Source organism: Belonocnema kinseyi, chromosome 6 (assembly GCF_010883055.1).
Source record: "Belonocnema kinseyi isolate 2016_QV_RU_SX_M_011 chromosome 6, B_treatae_v1, whole genome shotgun sequence".
In the NCBI taxonomy this organism is placed as follows: Eukaryota; Metazoa; Arthropoda; class Insecta; order Hymenoptera; family Cynipidae; genus Belonocnema; species Belonocnema kinseyi.
In genome coordinates, this window is record NC_046662.1 from 3,823,645 (window position 1) to 3,838,906 (window position 15,262).

Consider the following 15,262-nt stretch of genomic DNA (forward strand, 5'->3'; position numbering starts at 1 on the left):
TGAACTATTATGATAAAACATTTAACTATGTTGTTGAAAATTCGTTTTTTGTTGTTGAAAATTAATTTTTCCGCCTTAAAATTTAGCTGTTCGATGTTTGTACCGTAAATCGTGTTTTTATATTGAAAATTCAACTATTTGGTGAAAAATTAATCTCTTTTGGCAGAAAATCGACTGTTTGGTTAAAAAGTAATTTTTCTAATAAAAATTAAACTGTTTTTTTTCTTGTCGAAAATTCATCTTCTTTGGTTGAGAATGTAACTATTTTGGTAAAAAATTCATTTTTTTGGTTGAAGACTCGTGATTTTTGGCCAAAATAAAATTATTTTAATGAAAATTCTGGGTTTTTTTGTTGCAAAAGTTCATTCATTTATGATAAAAAATTTAACTGTGTTGTTGAAAATTCGTTTAATTTTTTGTTGAAAATTAATTTTTGCGCCCTAAAATTTAGCTATTCCATTTTCTTATTGTAAATCGTGTTTTTAGATTAAAAATTCAACTTTTTGGTAAAAAAATTAATCTCTTTTGGTATAAACTTAACAGTTTGTTAAAAAAGTCTTTTTTTGTTGATAAAAATTAAACTGTTTTTTTAAATTCATTTTCTTTGGTTGAGAATAAAACTATTTTGGTAAAAATTTTCATTTCTTTGGTTGAAAATTTGTGATTTTTGATAAAAATTAAATTATTTTGATGAAAATTCTGGGATTTTTTTGCCAAAGGTTCATTCTTTTAACAAAAAATTGAACCATTTAATTTTTGGTGAAAATTTGACATTCTGCGATGAAAGTTTATGTATTTATGATAAAAAATTTAACTGTGTCGTTGAAAATTGTTTTTTTTTTTGTTGAAAATTAACTTTTGCCCCTTTAAATTTAGCTGTTCCATTTTTTATTGTAAATTTATCTTTCAACATTGAAAATTAAATTATTTGGTGAAAAATTAATCTCTTTTGGCAAAAACTCAACAGTTTGGTTAAAGTCATTTTTTTTTATAAAAATTAAACTGTTTTTTTTTTCTTTGTTGAGAACTCATCTTCTTTGGTTGAGAATGAAACTATTTTGGTACACGTTTTTATTTCTTTGGTTGAAAATTCGTGATTTTTGATAAAAATTAAATTATTTTGATGAAAATTCTGGAATTTTTTTTGCCAAAGGTTCATTCTTTACCAAAAAATTGAACCATTTAATTTTTGGTGAAAATTTGACATTCTGCAATGAAAGTTTATGTATTTATGATAAAAAATTTAACTTTGTTGTTGAAATTTTTTTTTTTTTTTTGAAAATTAACTTTTCCCTTTTTAAATTAAGCTGTTCCATTTTTTATTGTAAATTTATCTTTGAAGGTTGAAAATTCAACTTGTGGTGGAAAATTCATGTATTTTGTTAAACATTCGTATTTTTTACTAGAAAATTAATCTTCTTGCTTGAAAGTTCACATTTTTGTTGGAAATTTATTTTTCTGGCTAAAGATCTTTGTATTTCCTTTGAAAATGCATCGTTTGGTTGAAAATGAAATTACTTTGTTGAAAATTCTGTTGTTTATTTCCTTTAAAATTTAATTTTTTTATCTGAAAATTTTACCCGTACAATTTTTGATGAAAGTTTGTCATTTTCAGTTGAAACTTCATTTATTGTTTTTAAAAATTCGTCTTTTGTAGTAAAAAATTAATCTTACCTTAAAATTCATTCTTTTGTTAAATTTTATGTTTAAATTAATTTTTTCAACAGAAAATTTCACTGTTACATTTTATAAAGTAAATTTATCTTTTTTGTTTGAAAAATCAACTGTTTTGTTTAATATTCGTCTTTTTGGTTGAAAATTAAAATATGTTGTTAAACATTTTTTTCAGTAACTTTTTAAAATGAAAATTTAAATATTTCAGTTTTAGATGAAAATGTGTCTTATTTGGTTAAAAAATTAACTACTTGGTTGAAAATTGAAGTTCTTTGTTTCAAAATTTATTTTTTTACCTGAATATTCGACTATTACATTTTTTATTGTAAATTCATATTCTTTGGTTGAAAATTCATCTGTTTTGGTTAAATTTATTTAGATGAACATTCAATCCAAATCAAATTTTCTTGATTGAACTTTTATATAATTTTTTTAACATTTTTTATTGTAAATTTATCTTTTTTAGTTGACAATTCTATGGCTTTGTTATAAATGATTTTTTTAGTCAACTTTTTTAAACCGAAATTTAAATATTTGGTTGAAAATTCAACTGCTTGGTTGAAAATTGCACTGCTTTGTTAAAAATTTATTTACCTGGTTGAAGATTCTTGAATTTGGTTAAACATTCATTTTTTGGTTGAAAATTCAACTATTTTCTTGAAATTTTTCTTTCGTCGTTATAAAGTCAATTTTTCAATTGAATATTAAATCATTTAATTTTTGTAGAAAACTTGTCATTCTTAGTTGAAATATTAAGTATTTTGTTAAAAAAATTTATTTTCCGATAGAAAATTAATCTTTTTGCTTGAAAATTCACGTTTTTGGTTAAAAATTAATTTATTTTTGTAGAAAACTCATTTCTTTCGTTTAAAATTAAACTGTGCTGCTAATTATTTTTATTTTATGGTTACTAATTAATTTCTTAAACTGAAAATCCAGCTATTTCATTTTTAGACTGAAATTATTCTTTTTCGTCAAAATTCGACTTTTAACTTGAACATGTTTGGTGGAAAAATCATGTACTTGGTCGATTTTAAAAAAATTTTATTATTTGATTAAAAATTTAATTATCTTGTTGAAATTGTAACAATCTTGTTTAATTTTTATTATTTTTTTAAATCTAGAATTAGCCTTTTCGTTGTTATTTCATATTTTCGGTTCATAAGCCTATAAAAGTGCCGAAAGCACTTTTTTTATTTGAAAATTTAACGATTTATCGAAAAGTCTTAATTTTCTTTTTATTGAAAATGTATACTCTTGATTAAAAAGTTCATGTATTTGATTTCAAATTCCTTTTTTTTTTTCGTAGAGTATTATCATTCTTGGTTGAAAATTAAACTCTTTTGGTATAAATGTACTCTTTTTTTCCTTTAAAGTGCAACATTTTGGTACAAAATTAATCAGTTTTAGATAAAGGATCTGTATTTTCTGGTTTAAATATCAACTATTAAAAATTTAAATATTTGGTTGTGTGAATTAGTATATTTTGTGGATATTGAATCTTTTTTTTGTTAAAAATGTAACTGCTTGAAAATTGTATTGCTTGGTTGGAATCTTAATCAATTTGCTAAAAAAAATATTATTATTAAAGATTTATTTCTTTGATTGAAAATGTTACTGCTTTGTTCAATTTTTTTCATTTACATATTTATTTATTTCTTATTGATTGTAAAACGATGTTTTTTAGTTGAAAATTCCTGTAATTTGGTAAAAATATTTTTTTGAGAATTCGTCTTTTTGGTACAAGAATTAACCTTCTTGATTTGGCAAATTTAATCTTTTTTGGTTAAAAATTCAATTACTGAGTTGAAAATTAAACCAATTTTAATAAATAAGTTGTTGTTGAAGATTCATGGTTTTAGATGAAAATTTATACCTCATTAAGGCCATGTGACGAGTGGGTCACGTGACCAGATTCCTACCTTACCGACACCTTTTCTGTTTCCCAACTTATTTTCAAACTGCACGCCACATCGAGTTGAAAATTTGAGAAACAAAATAAGAAGCACTATTAAACATGTTTCTGGTCATAAATTTTTATAATTATGAAAAAAGCAAACAAAATTTGTTTACAAAAAAAAAACTTTTTTCATCATTCTAAAAATTTAGGACCAGACACATGTTTATTAGTGCTTCTTATTTAGTTTCTCAAATTTTCAACTCGATCTGGCGTTTCGTTTGAAAATAAGTTGGGAAACAGAAAAGGAGTCGATAAATTAGGAATCTGGTCACGTGACCCACTCGTAACATGGCCTTAAAAACGAACTACTTCGTTGAAAATTCGTTTGAATTTTTTTTTAATGGAAAATAAAAAAATTTCGTACATTTCTTTCTTGATTAAAAAATGTTTCTTGACTGAAAATTGAACTCTTTCATGGAAAAGTCGCCTTTTTTCCTTAAATTTTTTTTTTTATCTTTTGGTAGAAATTAAAAGTCCAAAAAATATTATTGTTCAGGTAAGCATTTATCTTCGATGGGAATATATCCGTCCGACACAAGAGACAGTTATCGGAGAGGAACTTTTCACGGTTATTCTTTGCAAACGCTTTTTTGGGGAGTTGCAAGACCCGGTCAATATTGGACAAAAGCTCTTTATCCACCAGGACCCGATTGTTGCTCCACCAGATCTGCGACATTTAGTGCCGTCGATTCTGGTAAAATGTACACATTAAATTACATCCTTTACCATCTGAAAGTATTCACGAGGCCAGGAAATTATGGTACGAAGCCTGCTCCAACATCAGTACCTGATGAAGAGGTAAGTAGAATATTACCTTCTGTACATATTTTATATCATTTTATCCTTATTATTTCCAACTGTTTTCATGAATTCTTGTATTTAGGTAAATAATTCAGGGTGACCGGGAAACCGGGAAATGACAGTGAATTTTTTTTACCGGGAATATTACAAATTTGTAGAAGAAAAATGTGTCCACGTTCGATTTCAGTTATTTAAAAATAATTAGCGTAATTGTTATGTTTTTCAATTATGATATTATTTAGCTTACAATGCGTAATTCAACATTTTTTTAACTTGAAAATTTTTCATTAAAAATTTTTATTTCTAAGCTTAGATTTTTTATTTAAAGAATTTTTAAATGCTTTCTTCTAAACTTGAACAAATTAAAAATAAAAGTCTTTGATGTTGATAATTTTAGATGAAAAACATTTTTATTTGATAAATAATTTTAACAAAATTTTTTTGTACTTCAAGTAATAAAAAGTGAACAAAAAAGATTTTAAACCAGTTCAAAATTGAAGAATTTTCAGATTTTAATGTTAAAATTTAAACGGTTTCAATTTGAAAGTCTTAGTCATTAAACAAGTGTGAATGTGTGATTGAAAGTTTATAAACTATTTTAAATTTAAAAATAACTAAATAATAATATATTTTTAATTAAAGGATTTTTAAACAATTTTAAATATTGTTTCCGTCTAAAATATTCAATTTTTAACCCATTCAATTTGAAATTTGTAATAAAAAAAGATTAATTATTGAATATTTAGGAATATTTGAATTTTTATTTAAAACAAGTAAATTAAAACCAAGTATTTAAAAGTAAAGAGCCTTTCACTGAATTATTTGACATAGAAAGCCTGGAATCGTTAAAATTTCGAAGAGCTTTTTAAATATTCTCTGAAAATAAGTTTTCAAAATGAAAAGTTATTTTTAATTTTCCTAGGAATATTAAGAAAATATTTTTACTGTTTTGAAGCCTTTTACAATTCTTGAAAAGAATCTAATTTTTTGTTTAAAATCTGGGAAAATTTACATTTTGTTTTATATTAGGCAATCATTTCAAGTTTTACATCAAGTTTGAATCTTTAAAAACTTCTACATATCTCTTAAAATAACTCAAATTTCGCCTACAAATAATAAATGTTCAATTGTTATTTATACATCGAAATTGTGAAGAAATGTTCTAAAATTTGCAGAATTTTCTAAAAATTGTAGAAAAAAAAAATCAATTAATTTTGACAGGTAATTTAGAAGTTCTGATAAAATTTCCAAAGTAATTTAAAAGTTTTAAACAGATTTAAAACAACTTCTAGATTTCTCAAGTTTTTGAAATAAAATTTTGAAGCTTTCCAAGGACGTTTAAGCTATTTAAAAAGAAAATAATTGATTTTCTTATTTAATAAGTGTTCAGTTAAAATTTGTTCGATTTTTAAATATTTAATGTTTTTAGCTTAAAATTCCTTAAAGTTATATAATTTTGAAAATTTTAAAGTTCATTAATTGATTTTTTAATTCAGAGCATTAAAAATGATAGCGTGGATTTTAGTTGAAACTTCAAGTCTTTGGTTGAAAAATCTTAAATTTTATGAAAAATTATTCTTTTTGTTGATAGTAAATTAATCGTTTTCTTTAAAAATTCATATTTTTTATTTACAATTCAACTTTTTGGTTGAGAATTCTTGAATTTTATGGAAAATTGATCTTTTTTTGGTAATAAATTAATCTTTTCGTTTAAAAATTCTCCTTTCTTAGTTGGAAATTCAACTTTTTGGTTCAGAATTCTTGAGTTCTGTTAAAAATTCGTCTTTTTTGTAGTAAATTAATCTTTTTTTTTAAATTCATCTTTTTAGGTGAAAATTCAACTTTTTGGGTTGAGAATTCTTGAATTTTGTTAAAAATTCGTTTTTTTCATTACAAAATTGATCTTTTTGTTTAAAAATTCATATTTTTGGTTAAAAATACAACAACTAGTTTCAGTCACACTATTTTTTTTTAATTAAAAAAAAGACATTTTCTTTCTTAAAAAGTCAACTTTTTTGTAGTAAATTAATCTTTTTTTTTAATTAATCTTTTTAGTGGAAAATTCAACTTTTTTGATTCAGAATTCTTGAGTTTTGTTAAAAATTCGTTTTTTTTTCATTACAAAATTGATCTTTTTGTTTAAAAATACAACAACTAGTTGAAATCACACTATTTTTTTTTTTAAATGAAAAAAAAACATTTTGTTTCTTAAAAATTAAACTTTTTCGTTGAGAATTCTTGAATTTAATTGAAAATTAATCTTTTTTTGGCAATAAATTAATCTTTTTGTTTAAAAATTCTCCTTTTTCAGTTGGAAATTCAACTGTTTGGTTCAGAATTCTTGAGTTTTGTTAAAAATTCATATTTTTTATTTACAATTCAACTTTTTGGTTGAGAATTCTTGAATTTTATTAAAAATTTATCATTTAAATTTATCTTTTTGTCTTTTTTGTAGTAAATTAATCTTTTTTTTTAATTCATCTTTTTATTTAAAAATTCCTCTTTTTTAGTTGAGAATTCTTGAATTTTGTTAAAAATTCGTTTTTTTTTCGTTACAAATTGATCTTTTTGTTTAAAAATACAAAAACTAGTTTAAGTCACACTATTTTAAAAAAAATTAAAAAAAACATTTTCTTTCTTAAAAATTAAACTTTTTCGTTGAGAATTCTTGAATTTTATTGAGAATTCATCTTTTTTGGTAATAAATTAATATTTTTGTTTAAAAATTTTCCTTTTTCAGTTGGAAATTTAACTGTTTGGTTCAGAATTCTTGAGTTTTGTTAAAAATTCTTATTTTTTGTAGTAAATTAATCTTTTTGTTTAAAAATTCATCTTTTTTAGTTGAAAATTCAACTTTTTGGGTTTATAATTATTGAATTTTAGTTAAAATTCGTATTTTTGTTAGTAAATTAATCTTTATTTTTAAAATTTATCTTTTTTAGTTAAAAATTTAAATTTTTTGGTTCATAATTCTGGAATTTTGTCCAAAACTCTTTTTTTCGTTAGAAAATTGATCTTTTTGCTTAAAAATTTAACAACTAGCTTTTAAAGTTCTGAAAAAATTTACAAAATAATTAAAAATTTAAAACCAATAAAAACAACTTCTAGATTTCTGAAGATTTTAAAATAAATTTTGAAGCTTTCCATGGATGTTTAAACTATTTAAAAAGAAAATAATTGAATTTAAAATTTAAGAAGAGTCCAGTTAAAATTTTTTCAATTTTTCAATATTTGATGTTTCTAGCTTAAAATTCTTTAAAATTTTAAAGTTCATTTTGATGTATAATTTAAAAAAAGAACATTTGCAGACAAAATTTGAGTAATTCTAAGAGATATTTAGGAGTTTTAAAAAGCTAAAAATTACCCTCCAAATTTTAGAAAGTTTTCCTAAAGTCTCCTAGAATCTTTTTTTTATTTTGTTTAAATGTTTGAAAAACTTTTTAAATATTGTCTTAAAAATAATTTTCCAAAATAAAAAGTCATTTTTAATTTTCCTAGGTATTCTAAGAAAATGTTTTTAATTTTTTTAACTTTTCATTTTCTTTTAATTTTTTTTTTCTAAAATTTGCAGGATTTTCTGAAAATTGTAGAAAAAATTCAATTCATTTTGACAGATATTTAGAAGTTCTGAAAAAATTTCCAAAATAATTTTAAATTAAAAATAACTTCTAGATTTTTCAAGATTTCAAAATAAATTTTCGAAGCTTTTCAAGGATGTTTAAGTTATTCAAATAGAAAATAATTGAATTTATAATTTAAGAAGAGTCCAGTTAAAATTTTTCAATGTTTCAATATTTGATGTTTCAATTTTATACGCGTAAATTATTGAACATTTGAGTACACAATTTTTTAATGAAAAACTTTTAAATTTCAATTTTAAAAGTTGAAAATTGAACAGTTCCACTTTGAGTGTTTTCATTTGCAGCTCAGTTTTTATTACCTCAAGTGGAGAATTTTATAGCTTTAGTGTTCCATTTTTAACCCTTAAATGACACACCTCCAAAAAATAACGTAGCTGACACTTAGGGTCTTTTAGACCCCAACGTTTTTAAACTTTTGTAAAAAGTTTAATTTTTGATATTTTAGTTAAGAAGTTTTTTTGGGTATTCTTTAACATCTTTCCTATAGAATCAATCGGTGTAGTAACTTAAATTTTATTTTTAACACTTTGAAAAACAATGAAAAATTCATGGAATTTACGATATTTTATATTCGTTCAAAAATCGTCTGGGGTCCAATAGACCCCCCGTCTCATTTAAGGGTTAAAATTTCATTGACCGTGAAAAATGTTTGCGAACCGGGAAAAAATCGGGAAATGACCGGGAATTTATATCGTCGATTAAAACGGCCACCCGAAGTAAGAAAGGAATACATGTCCGTAACTTGCCATTTTATTCTTAGGTCTGGAAAATTGCTTTGAAGGAAGAATTCGGCATCGACAACATGACTGAGATCTCAAGTGATCGATATTATCAGATTTGGAGGTCGAAATATTCAGAACCAGAGACGTTTATAAAAAAAACTTACATACAATCGGCTGACTTCTTCAACTCTTTACTAACGTCACAAGAGTCGCAGAAAAAACCCGTAAGAAGTCTTACAGTGGAATAGAAAGTATTTTTTTAGGCTCGCCGAATTTCGTTGAGTCCAAAAACGGCCTTATCAATAGGGCCATATATTCTGATTTCATAATTTATTTAATGTATTCAAAGAAAATAAAGCACGGGATTATTTCTCTGTATATTTTTGAATCGCAGGAATTAGAGATTGAGATATATTAGATATATTTTAGAGACCAGAGATCTTTAGAGAAAGAGACATCACAAGAATCACAAATTAGAATAATTCTTAGATTATAATAGATGGAGTGAATTCCTCTATGAATTTTATAATCTCAATAATTCGTAATTTGAGCCATTTTTTGCAGCTTTTTTTAGATATGAGGAAATTTTTGTGATAAAATGTTACTTTTGATATTGACATCACACTTTTTTTCGTAAGTCTGTATTATGTAGAGTATGCATTTATAATTTTTATTCATATACTTATGGTTGTGCAACAGAAAAGAATTTTCTTTTTCTGCGAGAAAGAGATCTAATATGCGTAGTATTGAAGTAAAGACAATAAAATACAGTACAAATAATGAATCACAAATAATAATTGATGTAATGACATTAATTTGTACGAAATTTTACAATACGTAGATATTAAGGTAAAGATAATATTAGAATGTAAAAAGTTTGTTATCGCTTTTATACGAGCGTTTAATGAAATCGATTTGAATCGTTAAAGTAATAAAAAATTTAAAATCGAGGTTGTAGCTGTTAATACAATTTTTATGAGCTTTTTAATGAAGTTTGAATATATAGGAACCGTGAGGATCAATCTGTACGAGCGAAATCGTGAAATTTATGACGTTCGTTATCGCCTTTATATGAGCCTTTAAATGTTGGATAAATATTTTTATTTGAACATTTGAATAAAAGACTGTTGTCGTGAATTAATCTTCCTTTTTGATAAGGACTTCCTTCATCCTTTTAATGTTTATTATCATTAGCACGTGCAGGAACTAATCGCATTTACCAAGTATGCGGTGACACAGATTTAAGTATGAAAAAATTTGACGCAGTTTGTGGCCAGGAAACGAAATAGAAATAAGAGTTTGAACTATTTAAAAAGAAAATAATTGAATTTCTAATTTAAGAAGTGTCCAGTTAAAATTTTTTTTCGATTTTTCAATATTTGATGTTTCTAGCTTAACATTCTTTAAAATTAAGAAAATGTTTTTAATTTTTTTAATTTTTAATTTTCTTTAAATTTTTTTTTCTAAAATTTTCAGGATTTTCTGAAAATTCTTGAAAAAATTCAATTCATTTTGACAGATATTTAGAAGTTCTGAGAAAATTTCCAAAATAATTTTAAATTAAAAATAACTTCTAGATTTCTAAAGATTTTAAAATAAATTTTCGAACCTTTTCAAGGATGTTTAAACTATTTAAAAAGAAAATAATTGAACTTCTAATTTAAGAAGTGTCCAGTTAAAATTTTTTCGATTTTTCAATATTTCATGTTTCTAGCTTAAAATTCTTTAAAATTATATAATTTTGACAATTTTAAAGTTCATTTTGATGTGTAATTCATAAATGAATATTTGCAGACAAAATTTGAGTAATTTTAAGAGATATTTAGGAGCTTTAAAAAGATAAAAATTATCCTGCAAATTTTAGAAAGTTTTCCTAAAATCTTCTAGAATCTTTTTTTTTATTTTGTTTAAATTTTTGAAAAACTTTTTAAATATTGTCTTAAAATAATTTTCCAAAATAAAAAGTCATTTTTAATTTTCCTCGATATCCTAAGAAAATGTTTTTAATTTTTATAATTTTTGATTTTCTTTAAATTTTTTTTTCTAAAATTTTCAGGATTTTCTGAAAATTCTTGAAAAAATTCAATTCATTTTGACAGATATTTAGAAGTTCTGAGAAAATTTCCAAAATAATTTTAAATTAAAAATAACTTCTAGATTTCTCAAGATTTTAAAATAAATTTTCGAAGCTTTTCAAGGATGTTTAAACTATTTAAAAAGAAAATAATTGAACTTCTAATTTAAGAAGTGTCCAGTTAAAATTTTTTCGATTTTTCAATATTTCATGTTTCTAGCTTAAAATCTTTAAAATTATATAATTTTGACCATTTTAAAGTTCATTTTGATGTGTAATTCATAAATGAATATTTGCAGACAAAATTTGAGTAATTTTAAGAGATATTTAGGAGTTTTAAAAAGATAAAAATTATCCTGCAAATTTTAGAAAGTTTTCCTAAAATCTTCTAGAATCTTTTTTTTTTTATTTTGTTTAAATTTTTGAAAAACTTTTTAAATATTGTCTTAAAATAATTTTCCAAAATGAAAAGTCATTTTTAATTTTCCTAAGAATCTTAAGAAAATTTTTTTAACTTTTCATTAAAAAAAATTTTTTTTTCTAAAATTTGCAGGATTTTCTGAAAATCGTAGAAAAATTCAATTAATTTTGACAGATATTTAGAAGTTCTGAGAAAATTTCCAAAATAATTTTAAATTAAAAATAACTTCTAGATTTCTCAAGATTTTAAAATAAATTTTCGAAGCTTTTCAAGGATGTTTAAACTATTTAAAAAGAAAATAATTGAACTTCTAATTTAAGAAGTGTCCAGTTAAAATTTTTTCGATTTTTCAATATTTCATGTTTCTAGCTTAAAATCTTTAAAATTATATAATTTTGACAATTTTAAAGTTCATTTTGATGTGTAATTTACAAATGAACATTTGCAGACAAAATTTGAGTAATTTTAAGAGATATTTAGGAGCTTTAAAAAGATAAAAATTATCCTGCAAATTTTAGAAAGTTTTCCTAAAATCTTCTAAAATCTTTTTTTTTTTATTTTGTTTAAATTTTTGAAAAACTTTTTAAATATTGTCTTAAAATAATTTTCCAAAATGAAAAGTCATTTTTAATTTTCCTAGGAATCTTAAGAAAATGTTATTGTTTTTTTAACTTTTCATTTTCTTTTAATTTTTTTTATTTAATTTTTTTTTCTAAAATTTGTAGGATTTTCTGAAAATTGTAGAAAAAATTCAATTCATTTTGACAGATATTTAGAAGTTCTGAAAAAATTTCCAAAATAATTTTAAATTAAAAATAATTTCTAGATTTCTCAAGATTTTAAAATAAATTTTCGAAGCTTTTCAAGGATGTTTAAACTATTTAAAAAGAAAACGCCAGGAAGCGAAATAAAAATAAGAGAAAAATTCCAGACCTTGAAAATTTTATCGTATTTTTTTGTTTCAAAATTATGCTACAACACATTAGGGGCATTCAATGTTTTATAATTTTTTAGCGTATTCAGCGTATTAGGTTGATAATCGTTTTTGTTTTCTGGTAACAATTTCAATTGTTTGATGGAAAATTTAACCAAATAATTTGTTGAAAATTCACTTTTTCGTTAAAAATCGTTTTTTAAAGTGAAAATTTAACTAAACCTTTTTTTTGTTGTTAAAAATTAATTTTTTCAACTGAAAATAGAAATATATTCTATTTTTGGTTAACAATTAATCTTTTTCAGTTAAAAATGAAATAACAATGGTAAAAATTGATGTATTTCGTCGTTAATTCCACTGTAATTAATCTTCTTGGTTGAAAATACAAATATTTGCTTAAAAACTCATCTCTTGGTTGAGGTATCAATTATTTGGTTGAAAATTCGTCCTTTTTTTGTTGAAAATTCAACTATTTATTTGGAAATTTAACCCTATTTTGAAAATTCTTTTTTTTAACTAATTTTTTTTATTGAAAATAACCCTATTATGATTTTATTGTTGAAAATTTACTTTTATTAATTGAAAAATTTGAATATCTCCTTGAAAATGTAACTAATTTGTTGAAAATTCGTGTTTTGTTTGTGGAGAATTAATCTTTTGCGTTGAAAAGACAACATTTTTATCACCAAATCATCTGCCTTGTGTGTAAATTCAACGTAATTGGTTGAAAATCGTTTTTTTTTAAAGTGAAAAATTCAATTTTTTTGATGAAAATTTAACCAACTGATTTATTGAAAATTCACTTTTTCGTAAAAAAATATTTTTTTAAAGTGAAATTTGAACTAATCCTTTTTTTTTAAATTTAGATATTTTGTTGAGAATTCTTCCTTCTTGGCTAAAAATTTAACTAATACCTTTTTGTTTTGATAATTTATTTTTATAAACTGAAAATTAAATTATTTAGTTAAAAATTTATCTATCTTTCTTTTAAAGTTTTACCATTTTTTATTTTTAAATTCTTGTGTTTTTAACTAATTTTTCTGTTTAAAATTTAATTCTAATTTTTTTTTGTTGAAAATGTACTTTTATTAATTAAAAAAATCAACAACTTTTTGATAAAAAATGCATCTGTCTTTGGTGAGGATTCGACGTATTTGTTTGAAAATCTTTTTTTTCTGGTTAAAAATTCATTTGTTGATTGAAAAATTAACCAAGTAATTTGTTGAAAATTCACTTTTTCGTTAAAAATCATTTTTTTTAAGTGAAAATTTAACTAATCCTTTGTTTTTTTAAAGTTAAACTATTTTGTTATAAATTCTTTCTTTTTAACTAAAAAATTGAACTAATACATTTTTGTTTTGATCATTTATTTTTAAAAAGTGAAAATTTAACTATTTTTATTTTAAAATCTGTATTTTTCCTTGAAAACTCGTCTTTTTGGTAAAATATTAATCTTCTTAGTTGAAAATACAACTATTTGGTTAAAAATTTATCTACCTTATTTGAAGCTTGAATTATTTGGTTCAAAATTCGTTCTTTTTTGTAGAAAATTTAACTATTTCTTTTAAAGTTTTACCATTTTCTTAAAATTCTGTTTTTTAACTAATTTTTAAATTTAAAATTCAACTTACATTTTTGTTTGAAAATTTAGTTTTATAAATGGAAAAATTCGACTGTCGTTTAAAATTTAACTAATTTGATAAAAATTTACTTTTTCGTAGCAAATATATATTTTTTTAACTTAAAATTTAACTATTCCATTTTTTTGTTGAAAATTAAACTATTTTGTATAAAATTCTCTCTTTTTGATTACAGATTTACCTAATACATTTTGTTTACCGTTTATTGTTATAAACTAAAAATTCAACTATTTGGTTAAAAATTTCTCTATCTTGTTTGAGGATACAACTTATTTTGTTGAAATTAAATTTTTTTGTGTTTGAAAATTCCTTTCTTTTGGTTGAGTTTTCAACGTACTTGGTTGAAAATCATTGTTTTTTGGTTGAAAATTCCATTGTTTGGTGGAAAATATAACCAGTCTATTTGTTAAATATTCGATTTTTCGTTAAAAATCATTTTTTAAAGTGAAAATGTAACTTCCATTTTTTTTAAATTGTACTATTTTGTTGAGAATTCTTCCTTCTTGACTCAAAATTTAATTAGTTCCTCTCTATTTTTGATAATTTATTTTTATAAACTGAAAATTCAACTATTTTTATTTTAAAATGTGTGTATTTTCTTGAAAACTCGTCTTTTTGGTAAAATATTAATCTTATTGGTTGAAAAGACATATCTGCTATTTATTTTAAATGATCTGAAAATTACACTATTCCTTTTTTTGGTTGAAAATTTAAATTTTTTTTGGAAAATTCGTCTTTTTATAGAAAATTAATTTTTTTGTTAAAAATTCATTTTCTTAGGTTGAAAATTTAAGTTTTTTTAAACTAAAAATTAAAATATATTCTATTTTTGGTTAACAATTCATCTTTTTTAGTTGAAAATGAAGCTACATTCATTATAATTGATGTGTTTTGCAGAGAATTGAACTATTTATTTTGAAATTTAACCATTTTGTTGAAAATTCTTTTTTTGTTGTTGTTTAAACTGAGTTTTATTTACTAAAAATTTAAATATTAATGTTTTGTTTGAATTAAAATTATTTTTTGAATAAAAAGATCCTACTCCATCTTCACTCCATTGGGAAACGAACCACAAAACGTCTGATTTCCGGCCAGGTGCTTTTCCAATTAAGCTATTAGAGGGATCAGAATAAGAACTCTTAATTCAAGAAAATAACGCCAATTTTTAGCTAGGTGTTAATAATACAAGTAATTATTTTTTAATTTATCTGCTATATCATCAGAGATAGTACCTTACCGACAGTAGATCAACCCTCCAAACCATGCAGACAGAAAATCTACACAATATGGATCAAGTTAAGGGCATGTGACACAGCTAAATACCTATATTACCGACCTCACTTTTTCCGTTCACTGAATGTTTTTTTGAACCTAAGAACTTTTTTTGTAAATAAA

The 15,262-nt window shown here is 22.6% G+C and overlaps 1 protein-coding gene across 1 annotated transcript in view; it reads left to right on the plus strand.

Annotated features, from left to right (window-relative positions):
• Positions 1 to 9,746, plus strand: part of LOC117174687 (glycoprotein-N-acetylgalactosamine 3-beta-galactosyltransferase 1-like) — a 21,243-nt gene extending 11,497 nt beyond the window's left edge. The window contains exons 3-4 of the mRNA XM_033363986.1: positions 4,131 to 4,432; positions 8,837 to 9,746. Coding sequence (XP_033219877.1) covers positions 4,131 to 4,432; positions 8,837 to 9,046 — 512 coding nt within the window. The 3' untranslated portion in view covers positions 9,047 to 9,746. The remainder of the gene's footprint in view (positions 1 to 4,130; positions 4,433 to 8,836) is intronic.
• The last annotated feature ends 5,516 nt before the right edge of the window (positions 9,747 to 15,262 follow it).